At 43.9% G+C, this 23,651-nt stretch overlaps 1 protein-coding gene across 1 annotated transcript; it reads right to left on the bottom strand.

The window, feature by feature from the left end:
• Positions 1–1,182: 1,182 nt before the first annotated feature.
• LOC117588067 lies at positions 1,183–23,611 on the bottom strand. The gene is given in 12 exon segments (XM_034279127.1): positions 1,183–2,355; positions 2,619–3,800; positions 3,957–4,095; positions 4,616–4,848; positions 4,991–5,215; positions 9,004–9,211; positions 9,400–9,539; positions 11,489–11,668; positions 15,836–15,983; positions 16,055–16,286; positions 20,392–20,497; positions 23,417–23,611. Coding segments are annotated over 11 exon segments (2,937 nt in total). The 5' UTR covers positions 23,589–23,611; the 3' UTR covers positions 1,183–2,355; positions 2,619–2,646.
• Between the last annotated feature and the right edge of the window lie 40 nt (positions 23,612–23,651).

Genomic DNA, 23,651 nt, shown 5'->3' with positions numbered 1-23,651 from the left:
GTGCTGCTGTTGTTGCTGTTTAAATAATTGAATACTATATATTTGCCTTCGAAAAATGTACACATAATAAATGCATTTAAATGTAAATTAATTTAAAAATTAAACTAGAAATCTGGAAATCAGGGGACAAGCTTTCGCATGCGCACCGCAAAACGAACGAACAATATTCCTGTATATATTACTAGTACGATATAACTTTGTTTGCCATAATTCCCAAACCAAAAACTAAAGGATAACACCCACTCATTACATTAGTATTCCTTTTTTTTTACAGTGTACTCTTATTAATTTTTACAAAATGTAATTTTAACTTAATCTCTAAATCGTTAAATTTAGCTTTTTACGTTTACGTTTATGTTTTTGTTTTTATATTCATAATTTATACAAGTCTTGTAGGTAGGTTTCGTGATTTGTTTTTTGCATGATAGTGTGTGTACGTAGGGGGGCTGGGTCGGTCTTCGGTGCAGCTCCTGCAGTGATGCACAGTGTCTAACAGTGTTGCACAGTGTGTGTGTTTGGGGGTTTGATTGTGCACATGGAAATCGTTTGGAAAGTCAAAGAAGTAGTGCAGAAAGTCATTTGAGGAATAGACATTATTTTTTCAGAGCCTAATTTTACTTTTTTAAATATCTTTAAATATTGTTGTTTTGCTTAACTTTTAGCTTGGGTAATGTATCTATTTTTTGTTTACTTTAAAAACTCTCTCTCGAAAAATGTTGCACAAACATTTTAAATACTTTTTTTGTTGCTGCTGCTGCTGTGTGGAGTGTCTCTCGTTCTCTTTGAGTGTTGTGTGTGTGTTCTTCTACTATTTTTCTACTAATCTTTTTCTTTTTGTTGTTGTTGTTGTGATGTGTTGCCTGTGTTTGTTTTTGTGTGTGTGTTTTTTAAATGCTATTTTCCAACACTTGCTATGTAATGTTGCCTGTAATTTGTTTACTGCTGCTGCTACTACGAAGCTACTATTCTTATTAACTCTTAGTACGTTTGCTTTTTCCTTGGTGAATACTTATACGAGTATGCGCATTAAACTAAAAAGGAACATATACATGATTATTCATTAATATTTAATTATAATATATACGATTTGTGTGTGTGTTTCGTTTTCGTTTTCGTTTTTGTTTTGTTTTTAAATATTTAAATAGTGCTTTCGTTTTGTTTTGTTTTTATAGTCAGAGTCATTTTGTTGTTGGTTTTTTTCGGATTAGAATAAATTAAATGTTAGCATTTAGAACATAATATTAATTCCATCGTTTCAATCGTTTCTATAAGTAGTTTGAATATATTCTTCTTGAATCACAAATCATTGATGAAAACTTCATTTTACTTGGGTTTTTGGGCGACGTCGCTCTGCACACGCTCTGCTCTCTTGGTCCGTTAAATTCCGTTACAATTTTTATCATCATACATCATCTTCCTACTATCGTCATACATATATCCCATCTGTATCTCTCGACCTTTACTCTCTCTACATCATTTTCGACGACATCATCCTTCCTCTATTAGTTTTATACACAGAAATTTACAGTGGGGTTAAGTGGGGCAGGGTCTTAAGGGTATTTATAGATAGAAACAGTCAGGGGGTTAAGGTTTACAGGTTTGACAGTTTCAGTTGAGTTTCTTTTTGCAATGTTTTCTTCCAGTGTTGTGTGTTTTTCGTTTACTTTGTTTTTGCTTTCGAAAGGTACTAAAAATCAGTTGAACTCTTTTATTTATTTATTTATATGCTAGTTGTGTTTTTTGTTTTAATCATTATTAATCCATTACAATACAATATTTCTCTTCTGCTGCTGCTTTTCGTTTTATAAACAAATTAATGAATGTCGCTAAATGCTAGACCTTAAATTCGTTTTTATATATTCATTATTCATGTATATTCATCATTCATCATTCATCATTCAAGTGATTTCTTTTTGTTTTGTTCTTTTTGTCCTACGATGCGCATTTTGTTGTTTTAAAATTCAGCTCTATGCAATGTGGGGGCGGGGGTTCTTTGCTCTCTACCATTACCTATTTATATTTACAGGGTTTTTTTTTACTATACCATTGCTTTACCTATTTCGTTGGCATTGCTCCTCGACTTTCGACCTTCGACACTACTCTATGATTTTCATAGGTAGGCCTTGCTGATTCACGTGTTCGTTTCGTTTCGGTTTCGGTTTCGGTTTCGGTTACTGTTCTTTCGTTTCTCAGTTTGCTCAGTGGGTTTAATTGTTATCGACGCTTTGTGCTGCCTGTCTGCTCGAATAGCCTTTAGCCCTCCTGTATGTCGGCTGCATGCATCATCTTTCTGTACTTGACTTTGTAACGTTTTTCTTGCTGATTTTTTTAGGATATTCGTGTAGAGTTTCAGCGCTGTAAAGGAAAACAAAATAAGGCAAGGTCGGAATATTAGTCATGGCAATGCCGCAGAGAGAGTACTTTGTATTCGTAAATCTTAATGAAACTGTGCAGAAATCATAAGTTCTGATCATTGAATGAAAAAATCAAGCATACAATTATTTTGATATTTTATGTGGATATATTTGTTCACTTTTTTCATGATTTCATTTATTTGTTATCTCTTTTCTAAACCTAATATTTATTAATCTTAAATCTGTGTGTTCTCTTTGACTCACCTCAAATCCATTTAATATGGGGTTTTCATCAATGATACCACAGCCTGTTGTTTTGTGTTCTCATAACACCATTCGCCATTCCATTCCCCATTCCCACTCCCATTCCCATCGATTTTGTTAGATTAGTTGAAGCTTCTCCAGTGACAGCCGTTGAAGCCAAGGGCTTCATGGTGGCCAGTGTCCTGTTTTGATGGACCCCCACCAGTTCTTCGCCGGGCGACAGACCCGTTAGCCCAGTCATGGTGGGTCGCTTGTAGTCCGCGTCCCCGCCAGCAGGTTGTGCATCCCGGGTCAGCCGCAATGCCTTGAGGTGTTGCCTCTGATGATGATTGTCGCGCAATGTTGTTGTTGTTGTTGTTGTTGCTGTTGTTGTTGTTGCCAGTGGGTTGTTCTTGTTGCTGCCACCGCCTGTGGCATATTTGCTATTGCTATTGTGCAGGGTCAGACTGTACTTGGGCTTGTTGCTGCTGACAGCGTTGATGGTGCCACAGTTGCTGGCCGTGCTGCTGGCTAGACTCAAATGTTGCGGCTTCTTCGGCATGGTGCTGGTGGTGCTGCTGGCGCTGCTGGCGGCAGCGCTCACATTAGAGCGGGTGCCAGTCCCTGCTCCTGCTGCCCCACCAACGGCTGCCAACTTCAAGGAGGCTTCGAACTAGAGATTATCGGGATAGCTGCGGAAGTTGTAGGTTCTGGCACGCTGAAACTCCGCAGCTGCGGCAGCAGCGGCGGCCGCCGAGCTGTTCCCACTACTATACGGATTGATCATCGGAGCCGTCGACTGGGAGTTCATGGTGCCCATGCCATCATCATAGATGCCATTGTTATGCTCCTGCTGCAGCTGCTGCTGGTTGGCGCTGCTGCTGCTGTGGCTGTGGCTGCTCTTGCCGCCGCCGCTGCTCACAGTGTTGGTGTTGCTGGTGCCACCGCTGCTCAGCCCAGAGCCAGCGCCCTTGATGGGCTTGAATATGGCCGTGGTGGCATAGTACTTCTCCATGGGTGGCGGCGGCACGGTCGGCGGCCTGGGGAATATGCTGCTCAGCGGTGGCGGCGGTGTTCTACGCACATTCACGTAGCCACCGCCCATGCCCACGCCCACACCCACACCTACACCAGAGTTGGCCATTTTTGTTGAGGGCATATAGTCCTGCATGTGGGGCACCGCGTAGCCACCTTCTGGCACATCTATGCCACAAGGGAGAGAGACGGAAAGAGAGCGCGAATAAGTTACCAGTTTAGTTAGAGTCAGAGGGGAGAGTCCCACTAATAAGGTATTTGCCATATTTTATGAGCGGAAATGTGTGAGGATTTTGCAGTCTGAGGTTTCACTGTGGTACACACCTGTATAGTCTGGCGTCATGTTACATTGTAAATCATTTACCGCTGCATAGCCATTCACACCGCTCGTGTACATGTTAACATTGAAGGGCTCGTGGTAGAGACTGTTCTTGCCAATGGAATCGTTGTCATCGACACTGGCCTGAATAGAATAGAGAAGAGAAAGATATGCTTAAAGATAGTTGTTAAGCGAAGAACCAATCGATATCCTTCACACTGTTCCCTGAAGATCCCCTTCGATTAATTGGTAGATTTACAGCGCAACAAAGCTCTGGATACTGTTGCTTTTGGAATCTTTCTACTTGGTTAGTTTTACTCTTCGTGTTGCATTCAAGTTTTTCCAGGGTGAAAAACTTCCTTAATCCAATTTTCTTGCGCACACACACAAGACCTTCCGTTTAAAGTTTTTTGTTCTGCTCAAACACTTGACCCCCACAAATCAACAGCAGAGTCTGGTCCACTCTTCCTGCCTGCACGTTGAAAACTTCTATTAAATAAATGCCGGAAGCAGCAGCAGGCTCTCACGTAGAACGTAAGCAATGTGGAAACTCCACGCTACATTGAACAATTATGTGGAATTTTTCGATGCAAGGCGATGGAATTTGCCAATGATCCACACACCAAGGACCCCCCCCCCCCCCCCCATACTCTATCTCACTCACCTTAATGCTATTGCCATTCGGTCGATGCTTGTCCACATTGCCGCCGAGGGTGTTCGGATTGAAGCTGTATTGGAATGCATCGAGTACGTTGCTGCCGCGGGCGCGTTTAGTGCGCGATACGATGAACAGGATGATAGCCACCAAAAGGATAATTATCGTTGTTAGGACAACAATGACAACGCCAATGAAATTCGCATCGTTCGGCTCCTGATCAATGGGCCGTGGTGCAATTACTGCAAGTGGACAGACAGAAAGAACGGGAGAGAAAATTGAAATTTTAAATGAACACGACACGAAATTAAATGTAAATATTGTTCAACTAAATAATTAGCACAAAGGCTGTGGCATTTGTTCTATAAATTGAATTACACTTACATTGCGGTCCATTGCTGTACTTGGAGTCGCCGCCGGATGAGGACATGCCGCCCGCGCCAGTGTTGTCGCCCGAGCCACCAGTGGCGCCAACATTCATTTTATTTTTGCCATGATTGTGCTGATAGTCGTTGCTCTGGAGAGGATATTCGCGTGTATCCTGCGCCTGGCTGGGCGAATTACTGTTGCGCTGCTCCTGCTCGTCTGTGAAATTTCCCATGGCGGGCACTGCAAAAAGAAAACGGGAAATGAGACACAGAACGAGTTACGAGTAGATTGGGTTGAAGTTCATTTCATTTCCATCTTCAGAAGTTTTGCCGACACCGCGCACAGCTGCGCTTAAATGATTACTTTTTCTTCGCCCTTCCACTGTCTCTCTCTCTTTTCTTTTAGACCTTCCTTTCTTTACACTATTCGTTCTGCTTTAAATTGTTTCGCTTTAGACACGCTTTTCTTTTCGTTTTCGTTTTCGTTTTCGTTTTGTCTGTCCACTAAATGTATGACCTCAAACGTGTTCATTTCCTGTCAACTTTTGGGTCTCTCGGAAAAAAAGGTCTCGTGTGCAGATGTTTGATTTGATTTGTTTTTTTCTTTAAGGGGCGTCACTCTCTACGTCTCTCTCTAGAGCCCTCTCGTGTCTTATGACTATACATTTGTTTTTTTGTTATCCCTAATGATTTTGGAATGGTTGCTGTCTCGCTAGTTCATTATGAACGTTATGCTGGACAGGAACCTGAACATATTTCATATGATATCTAGCGTTGTTTCACATTTGGCCCATGCCTCACTTGGGTAAACAGTGGCAAATTCTATAAACTTTATAATAGTTGAAAAATGGTTGATATAGCACTCCCATATCATGGGTTACCATGGGCTATAATAGCATGCAGTACTCTTAGCTTATGTCTCCTTTTTAAAATTCCTCTAAAGCTTCTCTCACATAAACGTCAAACTTTAAGCTCCCTTGTATCATTAGTTATCACAGTTTAGAGCACCCGTAGAACATCGCTCACTGAATCTTTCTATTTCTGCATTCCTTCCCCCATCAACATTAAAGATGTGTCTTTTATATACATATATGTAGTCTTGTCCAGTTCTTCGAGTCTGCCATCCAGTCTAATTGCCCGCACGCCATACTTCCTTTTCTTAATTATTTATAATCTATCATATCTATCCGTTCCATCAAATTTCATTGCTCCATCAACCCCCCAGGCTCAGCTATCTTCCGGGTTTAATCATCCCCAAACTCCTATCGCTGCTTAATAACTCCAGGGTTCCATAATTCCTAAGGCTTAGGCCTGATTATTAGCTCATGCCCAGAGGCCGTAGCACCTGTGCAGCAGTTCCTTTTGATCTCTAAATAATACCATTTCCCAGGCTTACGTTTTCGCCCTCGGAATCTCGCTCTCTGGCCAACTACCGACTGCAGACGCAGTCGCAGCATATGGCCGATGATGATGGTGTGCCTGGCTGTGGCCCCAGAAGTGTTGTCATTTATCTCGCCAACATCTTGAGGGCATAACAAAGCAGAAATGTTTCATCTTCTCGCTGTCCCACTCGCTCTCTGTCTCAGGGAAGAATGCGAGGGCGAGAGGATTGTTTTTTGTACGCCCTCGGGTCTGCGCTGCTGCTGCTGCTGCTGCTGCTGCTGTTGCCCAAAAAAAGCGTTTCCTTGAGTGGGTGACCCCGTTTCTTGGAGGACAGTAAATGGCGTAATTACTGTGTGAAGTTCTTTGCTGGCAGTGCTGCGTGTCCCCATGGCTGACTGAGTGGAAAAGAGTACGGGAGGCTGCTGTTTTGAGTTATGTCGCCTCGGTCTCCTTAGACGTCGCAAGGCACTCTCAAGGCATGCCATCCCATGCCCATTCCCATTCCCATTCCCATCCCTCTGTGAAGTTCTCTGTGTGGGTCCTGCCTGGGCTTTTGTTTCGCCATTGCCATTGTCCTGCTTGTCGCTTGTGTTTTTTCCTGTGCACCTCCCTACTTGGACGTATAAAAGGGGGAATATCTCTAGCATCTCCGCCTATCCCTGTCCCTCTCCCTCTCCCTCTTCCTCTCCCTGTCTGTGGTCGTCATAAAACGTTTAAAATAATTAAAATATTTCGTGCCACATTTATCACACACACAGACACACACAGGACTAAGAAATAATGGCAAATATGCCGCATATCCCTTCGCATGCCATCTCTTTCTTTTATAACTAATTCTCTTTGTGTGTGTCCCCAGGGTCTCTCGCTCCGTCCCATTGTTTCCATGGTTTTCTTTTGTATTTTTAGAGCGAACCTTTAAATATAACTCCAGCGACACAGCAAATCACCGCAAGCCAAAAAAAAGCGTCTCACAAATTGGGGTTAAATCTCTCCTGTGTGTATATACAGTACAGTGCCTGATAAAAATATACGCATGCGAACGAAACACTCGACAGATACGTGCGTTTCACTCTTTTGTTTACCCCAACCCAGCCCCGTTACCCTAGTTCTTTGAGGCCTTTTCCCTTCACTTGAGTGGCATACAAAAAATCAACGAAAAAAAACAGCTGGTTGCCCTCTGCCACGGAGGGGGTTTACCATCCTGTAGTGATCCCATACCATACCATCTTTGGTCTCTGGCCTCTCGTTTTGTGTGCGTGACAAATGCTGTTTCTGGTGTGTCATGTAATTGCTGGCTCCAAGAAGCACAGCATGGAAGTTCCCCTTGTACTTTTTAGTCTTATTTTTTGGTATTGTGGTTTTTGCGTTTTGGGTTATCCTTGCCATATAAATGTGCCGCGTAATGCTTTGCAGTATTAAGGATCTTCAAGTGATTGTTCCTCAGAATACTTTGCTCAAGAGGAGCATCACTTTGGCTTGGGAATAAAATGAAAGGAATTGTTGGAATGATCTCGCACTCCATAAATCGTTATCCTCTTAATATAAAATCCATACATCATGCTGGCTCTACCTCTGCTCCTTTATTTGCTTACAAAAGATCCGCTTATGGGTTGGCAATTTCAAAAGACTTGCTTTTAGATCACTTACCCTACATAAATCGCTTTTCTCAGGTATGCCAGACTTTCTTTCTGTTCTCGTTTACAATCTCTTTCTCTCAATTCCTAATTGAACCATAAAAATCTCACTAGCCTTCGATTTATGGTTCAACTTCCTTTCCTCCATTAAAACTATTCGAAAATTCCACCCCATTCGAGCGGCAAAGCGGGGCACTAAATCCCCTAAAACCATCTGGCCGGAAAAAAGTAATATGCAGCACACGAGAAAATCCCTATTCATGAGGCACGCTCTATTTGACTCATCAATCAAACTACCATGGAAGGGGACGGAACTATCCACGGAAATCTATACCCTAGGCCGCTTTTCACACCTACATGGGCATGGAGTTTCCCTAGATTTACGCTTCGATTTGGCTGATTTTGGGGGGAGGAAAACTGAATGAATATAAATGATTTCTGACCTGATCGGACTGCCAGCTCAGTGACCGAGGATCCCTTTAAAGCAATTTGTGCCTCGGAGCGGTTGCAGTTTCCGTACCGTTGGCCAATGTGGCATGAAAATATTGTCTAAACATGTCGCCTGGGATTGAGCCTTGCACTTGGTACAATTTAATCAGGACATGGGAAGTGCAGTCGGCAAAATGCCAGGCATTGCACCCTCCAGATGCAGAGGCTGTGGCGGATGTGGGTTGCATGCTACCCCTAAGCCAACAGCATCTGTAGGGGCAGACTGTCGTTCCATTGAGAGGGATTTTCTACTCTCTGCTTCACTTATCTCTCGACTGTTGTCTTCTCCCCCTTACCCTCCGCTGCCTACCCATTGTTGTTGGCCAAAATGTTGGAAAAATGTTTTATGTCTGTTAAGTGTAATGCATTGCATTTTCCCTTCCACATTTTTCACCACTCGACAGTGAAATGAAGCTGAAAAATGCATTCAGATTCAGGTCCCTTCCGTGGCAATTTTCTGGCAATTTTTATTCACTTTGATTCCAGTACATCACGTACGAATGTGCGAGGAGAATGTACTCACCGGATATAAAACTGATCTCGGATAGCATTATCCACTTGACGGCGAAATACAAATTGATTTTCAAGTATTTGCCCACACGATGATGCAGCTTAATGGTCACATCTCTGGCATGATCCATTATAGTATCGGGCATATACGAGAACTGTACAGGTTCACCCGAAAAGTAGCGTCCACCGATGCTAAAGAAGACTTTGGCGTGTACAAAGACCTAAGGAGAGGGCAAGGGGATGAAGAAAAGCGTTAAAGAATCAATAAGATATGATAGAGAAAAGGATTTTTCATAGGTTCTAGTGAGTAAATCGACGAAAGTATACAAAAATCGCTTAAATCACTTAAAAATCCTCAATCTTAAGGGCACCATTTGCAACCCTTTTTTTGGGGTTATACGACACTCACCTGAACATCCTTGGTGAACATATTGTTTGTGTGCAGGACGATGGCACTGAAATTGCGTACCGTATCGAATTCAAAGACAATTTCGACCGGTTTGCCCATCAGACCGGGCGTATCATTCCGCCAGCCAATCCATTCATAACCTGTACAAAAAAAACGAATAAAAAACCATCAGAAATGAAGGAAAGGAGTGAGGAAAAATCAATAGACCAAACCCCAAAAAAAGGACTGACATGTAAAGCTATTTAAGCTTACAACTTTGTGGGGGTGAAGTTACTGGGGCCAGAGCAAATAAATGCGCACGAAGGTCTAGAAGGGGATTGGGACTCCCCACATAACTAGAAATTATGGCCAATGCGACATTTAAGCCATTTTTTTCCTCTCTATGCCGCTGTTGCCTTTGTTTGCATGGCCCTAATTTCAGTTAGAGACCTACGTGGGGGGCTTAGACGATAGAGAGGGAGAAGGGTTCTCCTCTATGCATAAGTCATGCAATATTAACTTGCTGCCACTACGATGGTTACATGGTTATAAGGGGCAAACCCACCCACAGAAAACAAGCTGTAACCAGAAATTATACGACAAGCAGCAGGAGGACGGTTCTGTGGGGGCAATCAATATATGGGAAGGGGCAGAGAGCAACCACCATACAAATTCTCGTATTGATTTCCACTTACAATGCAAATAAGTAAGAAAAAAAAAGAAGAAAAACGGGAAAATAATGCCCGAAAAATAAAGGCAAAACTTTGGTCATGATGCAATGCGAACTCTCATTTTATGGCGGGCTACTGTCTCGACGATGTCTCGAATGCCAGCGGGACTAAACCTCCGTTGGAGGGGGGCAGACTTCAGGGAAGCTTCAACTATCAGACGGGGTGGGAGTCCAACTTCCAATGGGAGGACTTCCGGGGTACGAACAGCGCGACTGCATGTCTAATTGTCTGACCGAAACTTTATTCCTGCGTAAAGTTTTCAATAATTTTCGATTATTGGCCATTTGCCAAAACTATGGCAGGAGGAGCAGGAGGAGGAGGAGGCGGCGGGACAGTGCCCGTGCCCCGACGACAGTGAAAATGTGCGAAATGGCAAAAAATAAACTTGCGGAGCATTGCGAAAATTCCTCGACAACTTTTTGCCGGCAACAGCCCAGGCCGTTGGGGCGGAAATGAATGCCAGTGTTGCCATAAATTATCAAATATGCATAATGTTTACATTTTTACAGGCACGAAAATGCGGAAGAGGCAGGCAGGCGGCAGGGAAAATATCCAGAGAGCGGACTGTGGATGGTATCTCCCTCTCTCCCTCTCGGGGTTATGTCCGTGCAAGTTTTTGCCCAGCCAAATAGTCGTAGTCGCAGTTTCTAGTCCGAAAAACTTACGGCTACGAGAGTATTATTTATTCCTCGTTTATTGTATGCTGTGTCGCTGTGTTGTGTGTGTGTGGCAGGCAAATTATTTGCGAAAAGCCAAAAGTTTTCCTGCTGCTGTTCAATGAAGTGAGCTTTCAGGATGGGTCTGGGGCGGGGTCAGACTTGGCCTTATGCTTTTTCTGTCGGTGCAACTTTTGTAATTATTTGATGTTAATCAGTTTTTTCTATTGCCATAAATCTTTATGCGGCAGCGTGGCTTTAGGAGCTGTGAACCGGTATATGGTGAAAGTTATTGCCTTTCAGGGGCAGCGGGAGGGAAACCTTTTAGACACCAAAAAGCTTGGCAATGCCGAAGGAAGCTGCAGATCCATAGAGGAAAATCTAGAGAGCGGATTACTAGCGACTTAGAAAATGGAAAAAGGGTTGAGGAACAAAAAAATAATTAATGGGATTTTATGTTTGAGGCATAGAAAGATGCACCAAGACGCAATGGAAGTCATGTTTAAGGTAGTAGAAAACTGGGGAAAAGATCTCCCAGAGAAGAGTTAGCTTTGAGAGTATTTAATAAAAGATTTTCAAATACAAATCTTTCTGAAGAGTAGAGCTATGCTGCCAGTAATTGCATCTATAACTTGTTCATGTCGGAGTAAAACTATTGGAGTAAAACTCCACCCCTTTCCCGCTTAAATTTAAAATCTTTTTAGTACAATTTCGTTGACTTACCCTTTCCAAATCCATGTATGTCCGTGCGGAAATTATCCTTGCCCTTTTGTCCGTCCACCAATTGTCCGAGACCATCGACATACCGATCGCCCTGCTCATTGCCATCGTATGTCTTGTCCGAGAGATCCACTTCCATGCCACGTTGCACGCCCTTTGGAATGCTGTACGAGACTATGCCCTCTGCAAAAGGAAAGAATAAAAAGAGAAGAACAAATTTGAAATACTCGTCTCGAGCAGGCAAAAGCGATTCGTGGAATTGATACCAAAAACCAAATGTAAACGTAAGCCCCAAAAATAGCGTAACATGAGAACCAAGGAGGGGTTAGCTGTGGAGAGGGGTGGAGGGGTGACTACCCATGCACACACGTCATGTAACGTCACGTACCGTGTCACGTGATGCAGACAAACGACTGACGACTGACGACTGACAATGTGTGTAGCCGCCACTTAAGAGGGGATTGGATGGGTTTTAAACTGCGGTAAAAATTTAAAGTTTTTCCCCCCTAAACCAAAAGCGGAACTTTCCAACAGAGAGAGAGAGGAAAGGATAGAGAGAGAGAGAGAGAGAGAGAGAGAGCAGCAGGATATTGAGTTACTTTTGAAACATAATTTCGTTTTGTGGGCACTCCGCTGTGCGCTGCTCTCTGTCTGCCATTTGGTTTTTGTGGTTATTTTTAGCACCAAATTTGAGGAGTGTGGAAAAAGTGGGGAGACATTTTCTGGCTGGGGTTGACTTTGCTTATTTTCGGGGCGTATAGTTTTTCAATGTCAAAGTCAAATGTTTTAAGCTGAGTCATGTTCATGCCAAAAACAAAGTGCTTTGATGGTTTTTCGGGGGCCAACTTCTGGGGTGATTTTGCAGCACGCTTAAGGCAGATACCCCCAATTGTGTCTGCTTTAAGCAATCTGTGTCTGGGTTGTGGGGCACAGAACAAACACCTGACACTAATTACCTACTCGGAGTGCACTTTCATTCCCTCAACTGCAAAAACAATTACATTTTGTATGGACAAAAAAGAGAGAGAAGACACGGAGTGCCCGCGGGCACTCAATATAATTATAGAAACAGTACCGCTGGGGGTAGGAACGTTTAACTAATTTCACTTGAATTTCTATTTACACAATCCAGGCACGTGGCATACATACACGCAGACAGGACACATGTTGGCAGGAATTTTCCAATAATTACCAAAAATCACATAATTGCACATAATTAGAGGTAGCAATAGATAATGATGATGATGTCTGTACGTTCGTTCGTTCAGGTAGGAAATGACAGTTATCGAGCATACAGGAGGGTTTTGTGTGCCCGATAAAAATATTAATTATTATTCAAGGCACTCATTTAATTACAAGAATTACATACAAGGACACCGGACACTGGGTACAGAAATTGTATATTTAATTAACTGCAAAGACATTTAAGGCAACGCGCGTTTCCTCCGCCACACACAAGCAACATTCACGCAATGTCCGTACGTATGTACACATATGAGCAGCAAAGATAACAGAAAGGGGAGGACTGATGGGACTGGGGCTACTGCCCGTCCTTCTGTCTGTCTGTGTGTCTGTCTGTCTGGGTCTGCCTTGTTATTCGCGTGCTTGCATGCGATTCTTATTTGCGTGTCGCCCCAGCAGCAGCAGCAGCAGCAGATTGCTGTTGTTGGCGGGGGTTAACAGTAGGATAATACTGCCGAAAAAATGAGCAAAAAATCAACCAACAACAACACGAAGAAGGGAGGAACAAGTCCTTGTTTAAGTGCGTGGAAGATGGCAAATGGCGGGGGCGGCTCCACTGAAACTGCAATATATAAAAAGTAATTTTACTTGCTTTATTTTGTTGTGTTGCTTTTTCGTTTTTGGGGGCACCGTCACGCAACCCAACGACAACTACAACGACGGCAACGACAACGTTGATGAGTCAAATTGAGGATATAAGATGGATGGATGAGTGGGTCTCTCAGTGAACTGTGGAGCGACGGAAGACGGAGCTACAAAAAGTCTGGGGAGGCAGTTAAGAGGGAAAGAGCTTTACCCTTTAGACAGAAGGAAAGTCTCAGGCTTACAGGGGGTTTACACAAAAAGTAAAGAGCTTTAAGGTGACGGAAGTTGAAAGAACATTTTGTGACACAACATATTTTCCTTTAGATAAACTTGTCATTTACCAAAAACAATTATAATCGGATACATTTGATTATTAGTGTTTGAGTAGGTAAAATGTTGTGGTGTCTACAATTTTCATGTAATTGGGCCTAAACTTGGTTCATTTGTATAAATAGCTATAATCTAACTAACTTCTAAAAGTCATCCAAATCCAAATCCAAATCCAAATCGAAATCCAAGTGATAGAAAATGATAGTTCATTAGGCAGTAATGATTTATAAGATCTTTGCTGGTTTTAAAACTCTTACCCCACTTGAGTGTCGCATAATCTTTGGCTCCACCCACTTGTCGTTTTCCCACACACACAACTTTGAACTTCTTCAGTGAGCTTCAAGTTTCAACAGCCACCACAATAGCTGAAACCTCAAACCGAATGCCCTTTAAAAGATCCATAAATTATATGGCCATGAATGGGTAATGGCTGGTGGGCACCCATAAATTCCCAGCTTAACGCTAATCAGTTGTTGCATTTATAATGCACTTCAGAAAGCCCCCAAGTTCCAGCTCAAATTGGAAATCCAATTCCCAATGCCCAATGCCCAAAACCAATTCTGATTCCAATTTCGTTCGAAGGGCTAAGCTTTGTAACAAATTTGTGTTTAGTGTCGCCTTTTTTTTGGTGGAAATCAATGTTTTGAGATAATCTCTGGGCCATGACGTGACCGAGCGACCTGGAGGGGACCTGGACTACTCCCATTTTGTGGCGCTTCCAGGCGGCGCTGCCCCACACTGGGTGCGGCCGTTCAAATCGTAGGTGCGGCAGCGATTTGCATTCGAAATGTTTGCTACCAAAATTTATGACCACAATTTATAAACAATTATGATGCGTCTCTTGGGCACAAACAAATCGAAATGAAATCGACACAGATATAAAGGAAGGAAACTTATTGATTATCCAGCTAAGCCCCCGCTTGATGTCTGGCTCTTGTCTAGACCCTCCAGTGGCTCCACTCTAGTTTACTCTGTTCTCTGTATTTCCCCTCATCTTATCTTGTTTAATTTGCATATGAAATGTGCTGCCCCCCCAGTCAGTCAGTCAGGCGCTCTTGGGGCAAGCAAATCAAATGACATGGCCACAAAATGTGTGTGTGTGTGTGTTGGGTTGCGTGTCTGGCCACCGAAAAGTGGGAGGGCATAGTTTTGTGAACCCCAAATGGCGCCACTTATCAGCACTACACTCGCCCCTTGCAAACGTTGCGTTAATTTACAGAATAATTTTCAACTTCCGCGCCATTTTCCCTAGGGATCCCAGGCCGCAGTACAAATTGTCATTAGGCGCTGGACTCCAATCCGCTGCAACTCTCCTCTGGCTCCCATCTCCGCTGCCTCTCTCCATGGCCATACCTATGGAAATTATAGAAAAATTTGTTTGTCCAGACTGCCGTCGCCGTGCACTACTTGACAATTGCGTGCAAACATCGACAAGAGCCAGGCTGCTGTTCTGCTTTTTTGCTGCCTTTTTCTGAGCTTTTTAGCTCGCTGCCTTTTTGGACTTGTCGTCGTCTGGGATTTCGATTTTGCGGGCATGTTTTTCCAATGTCTGCACGCGATATTTTTCAAGTACACACACCACACATGGCCGTTAAAAAGAAACCCCAGCAAAAAAGTCAAGAGAGAAAAATGCGCTACAGTTTGGTTCCGCCAATATGCGAGGAGTGTGTACAGGAGGAGGGAGGGTTCTCTAAACATAGGCGCAGTACGTCTGATCGTCTGGCTTGGATTATCCCCTACACGTGCTCTGGGAGTAGCGAAATTCCTGCTAAAGTGCGCCGGACTGCTGCGGTACTCTTCAAGGGAATATCTTTATGATTGTGTACACCCACTTTTCAGTGTTTAGTTTAAGGCATGAGTATGCCTTGGATTTCAGTTATTTAGAGTACCCACATGCCATGCTGCCATGCTGCCATTCCCTTGTACATTTAAAGAGTCGTCTAAGACTATCTGCATCTCCTATGTGCAAGTCAGAGCAAATGCCAATGCAAATGTGTAGACAGACAGAGAGCGAACACTTAAGCGGCTTTGGGCTGTGCTGCTCCTCCTCGTTTGACTCGCTCACTCCTCCTCCTGCGCTGTCGCTTAATAAATTAGCAACTGACACTAAAACTCTGTTAGCCTTTCCACACTATCATTGCTCATGTCGCATTTTTATCGCACTCGGACTCGCTTCAATTCAATTCCTCTTACCTTCCCAGGGACAACCGACGATCTCGGCACGCAGGCAGACAGTGCGATCGTACTGGCCGTACGGATAGATGCGTATCTTTGAGGCAAATATAATCGGCTGTAGGGCATTCTCCACCTCGCTGTAAGTGTTGATGTTGCCCGGCAGAATCTGTGGAGCAGAGTAAAGGCAAAGTTTCTGATGGTGCTCTGTGGCAGTTGCAGACTCTTCCTCTCACTTACCTCCTTGCCTTGGGAGTTCTTCCAACGTTGCCATTTGTCAAAGCCCGGACGCCAGTACTCCAAGACATATGCCTCGGTGTACTCCTGGCCCTGACCCTTGCCGAATCTGCCCTGGGTGCGTACAGCGGTTATCACATGCGTCTGCAGCAGATCGACCTGCAGATACTCCTTGAGCGCATTCGATACCATGTGCTTGGGGCACCAGGCTCCGCCATTATTATCGGTTTTCAGTCTGCCAGAAAGAGGGAGAAAGAGGGAGAAAGAGATGTAAAGACTTTATTAATTAGGCTCCACTTGAACGGTAGCGAAAAACCAGTCCCCGGTACAAGCTTGGGGGAAATTTTTTGTATCAATTAATTGACATTAAGCGTTCGGCACCACACGGCGAAGAGCAGCGGCAAACCACTGACAGTGGGCCCTGTGGTGCTGCTGCGGGGGGAGCTGCCGAACGTCTGGCAGCTCGTCTACGTTCGTTAAGCCGTTTTGCGGCTTTAGACATACAGACACACACATACAGCAGGATGTTTGTTGTCTGTGTAATTAAGGATTAGTTTAAGTAATATCCCAGGTCCCAATAGCAGTCCCAAGTCCCATTCTCTGGCTAAAACTTTAATCAATTTCTAGCTGTTAGGCCAGCATTGATATGTTAACCACTTGTATGGCTCTCTTTTTGGTTTATATTTCAATTAAGTTTTACATGCTTGATTGCATTTTGGGCTGACTGCCTGCCGTAATGCCCGGCCATTATTCATGGGCCGCTCTCTAGTCAGAGGCCTAGACTCGACTCCTTCCTGGCTACTGGAGGCCTCCCCCTTGTCGTCACAAATTGCTCCATTTGCTGGCTGCTGCTTTCCTGCCAGCGGGTTATTGAATTCGAATGGCAACGGGCAATATCTACGCTGTAGATTTTTTATGTTTTTTTCTTTTTGTTCACCATGCTGGAATTTAGTTATTAATTTTGCCATGTGCCTGCCGCATGTGTGTGCCTGTGAATCGTGCAATTAGTTGAAGACTGTTGCAAAATGAATTGAGACATTATTGAAAACGGAGGAGGGCACTGCGTTTCAATCTGTGACTATTTGCTAGGTAATTTTATGTTAAAGATCAACCTGCAGCAACTGACTGCAATCAAGTAACTGCAGCTACCCGCTACTCTTTAGTTTTTGAAGCATCTTTCAACCTCCATTAATCCAACTGCAATTATTTTCAAGTGCATGGATCACAGATGAATAAGGGCAAAAGGCAGCACAGAGCGAAAGCTCAATTTCAACTTCAATCTGTTCTGGTAGCAAATGTCCGCAGGGCTCCGAGGGAGCGAGAGGCGGAGAGCGCTGGCATAAAAATCATTTAAAATGCTAATATCCTCGGTTATGTGCATTTCAACTTGACTTTAATTATTGTTATTGCCAAAGTTAACAATCTGCTCGTTCCATGGGTCGTTCTGCTGCTCATTTCAGGGCCCCTGCCGCTGATGGACTGACTAACTCCCGCCTGCTGCCTGCTGCCTGCTGCCTACTCCTCATGGCTGCAGGGGCTTGTAGCATCTAATCAAGAGAAGGAGGAGCACCAGGAAGAGCGACTCCTTCGACTGCTGTTCTTTTTTTTGTAATATGTAAAAGGTTGTACATTTAATGGGGGGCAATGCAGAAGATGGTCTGGGCCAAGAGGTAATGAAAATCAAACAGCGCCAACTGTCATTAAACTAATCTTTGTAATTCAATAGCTGCCCCCAAGCTATCCCTAGGGTTTCTGTGTGCTCTCTCTTTGCTCTCCTTTTCTGCCTCTGTCCCGTAATGAATTACTTCATGGAGCAATTTTTCCTTTTGCTGCCTGAAGTCTCTCTCGGAGTCTCTCTCTCTCTCTCTCTCTCTCTGGGTTAGGTAAGTGCACGGCAGCGCTTCACAAATTATAATGCTGCCTGCACTTTTGAACTTTGCTGGTTAGCCAGCCATCCAGCCAGCCCCCGCCCTCACTCCCATGAACTCTTTTCGGGGAGCTAAGCAAATTGCAGTTCGCCTGATTGGACGCTGAGGCTGATGGAAAGACAAAAGAAACTTCCAAGTTGAGTTTTGCTGTGGCGCCACTCACTCTCTCTGTCTTTCTCTCTGCCTAACTCTGTGTGTGGTTAAAGGAACTTTCGAACTTGCGCTGCACCACTCTCGGGCAAAAGTATCTTAAATTAGTTTGACTTGATTTAAAAGCCTAAACCATAATGAATATATTCCTTCCCTGCCGCTGACCATTAACTCTGCAGTCACTTAACCTCGCGCTGGCAGGAATCGCAGCAACCAGCAATGCCATGCCACACATTGGCTGTCAATCTGCCACGGAAAGAGCAGAGGCAGCGGCAGGAGAGTCTACTCAGAATTCAGACAGAGAAAACCCATCCAGATCCACGACAAAACCGCCTCTCTTTTTAGCCAGGTGATTGGAGATTCAATGCAATGCCATCCGCTGATGACTGCCTCTTGCATGCCCGCATCTTGGGGCACATTTGATGCTGCCCCCGACTCCAATGCTGCTCGCTGCCTTGCCTCCCTTTTGTCTTTGGCTTGCAAGCTCCACACAGATCTTTTTAGTACAAATTCCAGTTAATCTCGGCAGACAGAGACAGCCACAGAAAATGTATTTTGTTTATCTGCAACGTGCTCATCACGCGTCGTTTTTGTGGCCTTACTTTACTGCCGACCCCCTTGGCCATAAAGGGTTAATGATGCCTCCAGCTATGGCTCCACCTCCACCACTCCACTGCTTGTTCTACTCTCTCCCTCTCTTTCTGTCGATTTGTGGTTCTGTTCTGTTCTGTCAGTCAGAGACCGTACAGTTGAGTGTTTTTTAAGTGCTGCCGCCTGCATGTCCATAAACTCAGACAGCATCAAAAATTATTACGAAAACCAAAGCGAAAAATCACGTAAACGGCAGGGGAAATGCGAAAGCGACTTACAGGTTTGATTTCTGCCACATAACTCAACGGGGGAAATTGACATGTTTATGTGTGTGTCTGAATTTTTACACTAATTACAGGGCCAATAGCACACTTTCCCCTGTGCTCATCAATCAATTGGCTTTGCTTGCAAAACTTCCTCTTCGAACGCATTGCCACAGCTCTGCTCACACTCGCACTTCCTGCCGATAATAAATAATAAACAAACGCTAGAAATAAATGCAAACACAACTGAACTTTGAGTGAGGGGAAAAACAGGTTTTGTGCATTTCTGAAATTGCATTTAATAAGCTTTTTCATTTTGCCTCTTTCTGCACTCAAAGATATCATCATCATTATCATCTTTGGACTGTCAAAACCATTAAACGGTTGCCAGCGACCATTTCATTCCACTCCACTCCTCCCCAACGTTTGCATATTCATTTTACCATCAGCTGAAAGATCTTTTATCGGGTTAAAAGGCGCTGGCCGAACACCAAATATTTTCTACACTCTGCCCACAAGATATGCAAAATACGAGTATTCCCCATCGATTTGTTTCTTTGTTGATGATCCAACTGTTTGTGTCATAACATCAATTTTACTCCAGACAAAAGCGGTGAAGGGGCAAGGGCAGGGGCGATGGGCAGTGGCCAAAAAGTTGTCCGATTTTATTGACTGCCCGTCTTATCGTCCCCTAATGAAGTTGTCTATAAAATTGGCAATTAAATGAACACGCCAGAGACAGACGGACAGACGGACAGACAGCGCGGCGGCCATTGTAGATAAGCCTCTTGCAGTCGTCGTCGTCGTCGTGGGGCAGCTTTGGGTTAAATGGATAATGAGCCAGCAGCTGTAGCAATGGTGTGGGAGAGGACAGGGCAGGGGGATGTAATCTTCAGAGCGGATCTTTAGCACGTATCAATATGTTGGGAGCTGCTGGTTTTCTATGCTTGCTGCTTTGAGTTCAGCTCCAGTAAGGGTTTCTACATCGCATTCTAGGTTGGAAGTTTCTGCTGCAAAATACTGGGCAGCCTTTGCTCTTAAATTTACAGAATTGTATGCCAAAAATCATTAAGATTTAAATATCAAAGACTTCGAATTACTCCCACAAATTAAGCGAGCTTCCCCTTTGTTGTTAGACTAAAGATTATTTACCTTCATTGAGCGTTTTCTTTGTTGATTAAATCCTCCATTTGGACTCTCTAAGCCCAATCCACTGTCTATGTGCCTCCACACTCTGGTTTATTGTGTCTTTTTTATGCAGTTCTCAGACTCAAGAAAAGCATTTTCCCTTAACCCGAACAACCTCTTTAACCTTTCAAGCAAACTTCAATCTCGAGACTCCCCTTTCACCTCGTTTTCGATGAAGTCTCTCCCTCTCTCTTTCTCGGGGACTCGAGCTGAAACTTACCTTGCATGTTGAGGACCAACAAAGCCCGTGTCATGGGCCGAGCTTGCTGTGATTTGAGCATCTGTTATGGCTCCCGACTCCATGCCCAAAGGCACATTGCATGTGGCTGGAAAGAGACAAGAGACAGAAGAGAGATATTTTTTAAATTTAATTTTTCATGAAAAATAAACCAGAGAAAAGAACTTTAATTAATGATGACGTTTGAGTGGAGCAGCAACCATCCATATAAATATAGAATGCACTTGGCATGGTCCAATCTCCACGATGGCAGCAGCAGCAGCAAACAACGCCCATCGAATCTATCAAAATAAGTCAAGCGTCAATTTGACTTTTTTGACATTTGCTTTTGCTGCTGGATGGAATCGGAGGAGGGCGTGTTCCAGATGATACACACCAAGTAGAGGCCCTATCAGGGTCCCAGGCGGCACACTGGGAATCGCTCTATTTGGACTTTTGAATGCATCTCTATACTCATTTGGAATAAACCAAACACTTAATCATTGCCAAAGTCAACTCCTGGACCTGCAATGGCAGAGAACGTCAACTACTTTACTTAATTTATTGCCTACCAATTGCATTTGGCAGAGAGTGAGGCATCCTGCTTGCTGCCCGCTGCCTGCTGCCCGCTTCCTGCTGCCTTTGTGGATAGAAGGTAGTCCAGAACCAGACCCAGCTCCTCGCCCATCTCTGACAGTCGCCTGCTGACATTTTCGCCAGAATCAACACTGATTTGACACGACTTTTGTTGCCCCGGCCCAGCGTGCGCACGGACCAATCCCACTTTTTGATCTCCTTCTACCCAGCATCAAGCATCAGGCATCAGGCACCAAGCACCAGCCAGCAGTCAGCAGTCAGCAGCAGAGGTGCGTGCATTCGTTTAGAAGTTTAAAAATAAACACTCATGAGTAGAGTGGGGCACAAATCAGGGGCAGGTGGAGGTACTGAAGCGTAGCAGGTGGGGGGCGGGCCTGGAATCAGGCGGCAACCAACAAACTCAATTGCATATTGTGTAGGAGGTTGTACAGAGGACATCAACCAGTTCCTGGTCGAGTTGGTATTTTATGTATTGAACGAGCCATTGAGCTGGTATTTTTGTGGTATTTTATTTGTATTAATTCTGTAAATTGTAGTGTTTTTTTTTTGTATTTAATCGCTGCCGCGAAATTGGTGGATGTTTAGAATGTTTGTGTTGAATATTAGAAAAAAAAGTTACTGAAAATGTTGAACTCAAAAAAGAGTTGTTTGCCGAACGGACACCAAAAAAAAGGCTGATATTTTGGTATTTCTAGTATGTTAGTAATTTTAATTGGTATTTAATTGGAAAAATTTAATATTTCGCTGGGGCTTAAAGGTATACTGAAGAAATATTTGTTGTTCATTTTTCAGAACTTTCTTTTGGTAGTTTTTGGAAAACTTGAATTAAATAAGTCAATTTTTTGTGGACTCTTACAGCCGTTTATGGCAATCAAAAACAATAGAAATTCACCTGCCGAGCACTTGACATTGGTTGGTATTTATCGAACAATCTGTTATGGTATTTTGCCAACATATTTTTCTCATCTCTGGTGCATTTCTGGTGCAGCATCTGGTGCATTCGCACTTGATTGGACTTGATGGCTGGCAATGCTAATGTGTGGCGAAGTGCCTTGCCTGGGTACCCAGATTGTGGGGTCAGAAGCCACACCACACTCCCCCTCCTCCGCCCAGAAGGTACTCCACATACTGTGAGACTTTGACATCGAATCTGACTCTGACTTTGGGGCTCTGACTGGCTCTGACTGGCTCTGACTCTCTGGACTGCATATTGCAAGTGCATTCATTTGGAAAATTGTTGCATGTTTTGCTAACTCAACTCTCACATCGAGTTGTGTCTAGCCCCAGCAACAAACAAGAGCAAAAATCTGGAATAAGGAGCCCAGGCACAGGAGTGCTGCTAAGGATTGTGTTTGCTTTTTGGAAGAGGGGCTTGGAGCAGAACAAATATTGCAAAAGGCAAAAGTCTATGGTTTTATATTGAGTTTTTTGGGGGTCGGGTGGAACATGTTTATAAAGTTGTATTTATGTATTTGTGTTGCTTGATTAACTATAAATATTATGGCAGATTGGCAGTCCAAAAAAGGCAAAGACAGATGCCAGGAAATTGAAGTTGAGATTGCTTTATTCGTGAAAGACTTTTCCGGGCAGGGTTTATGGCTCTGATGAGGGGAAAACTTGCCCTAACTTTGTCTATATTTTTCTCCCATTTCTGGCATAATTATTCTAATTGAATTTTGCGACAGAGCTCAATAATCCACGACTAACATACAAAGTACTATACTTCCAGTTGAATGCCCCACTGTTTATGTATCTCCCATTCTAATACAACATCCCAACCCCGCCATCCATGCTCCTGTTATGAGGCAAAGTTTTGCGACGTCTTTTGTGCCGTCCATTCGATGTCTCGTTGTCGCCAGACAGCCGAAGGAGAAGAAGCCTTGAAGTCTTTCGACCATATCATATCGAAATTTATGAACCGCTGACATGCCATGGCCATTGAAATTGGCCATAATCCTAAGCCACATGTCGCCGCTATGGCTTCATTAAAGCCCACTCTCTCGACTGGTACTACTGTGTACCACGAAGCTCCTTTTCCTCCTGTTTCCCTCTTTTCCTTTTACTTTAAAGACGACATAAAAATGCGAATATGCCTATTAATGAGCAGGGAGATGGGAGCAGGAGATGGTAGGCAATCCATGACTCCTTATGGGGCTGCCTGCCTGCTGCCTGCTGGCTGTCCAGTTTTCTGCGACGGACACCCCATGGAGCGCGAGCGGAGGAACTCCAACTGTGCCGCCTGACTGCTGGCGGTAGGAAAATGATGAGACACATAAAAATTGGCTTTCAATGTCAATTAAAATAAATTTAAGCAAAAGCCAAGAGTCGTGCATGACCCACAGCAATCCCGCCAGCAGCAGCGTCTCCAGAGATATTTCTTTTGATTGATTCGTATGAGTGGTTCTGAATGGACACGAATGAGTGTACTCACCAATATCGAATGCCTGTATGGTTGACGTATTGAGCAGCAAGCAGCAGCATCCGATGGCAATCATTAGGGCCAAGGGGCAACTTCTAGCCCTGGCTGTGGGGCAGGTTGTGATTGTGGATTTGGTGGTGGGGGAAAGGCACTGGCGGGAGAACATTTTGCTGCTGTGTTTCATGCTGCGGAGTGTGGGAGAGAGATCTGTAAAGGCACGAGAAAAATGTACAACGAAAATGTTAGT

The sequence above is a fragment of the Drosophila guanche genome, unplaced genomic scaffold (assembly GCF_900245975.1).
Source record: "Drosophila guanche unplaced genomic scaffold, DGUA_6, whole genome shotgun sequence".
Classification (NCBI taxonomy): Eukaryota; Metazoa; Arthropoda; class Insecta; order Diptera; family Drosophilidae; genus Drosophila; species Drosophila guanche.
Note: the sequence above shows the minus strand (reverse complement) of the source record. Positions and strands in the feature narration are given on the sequence as shown.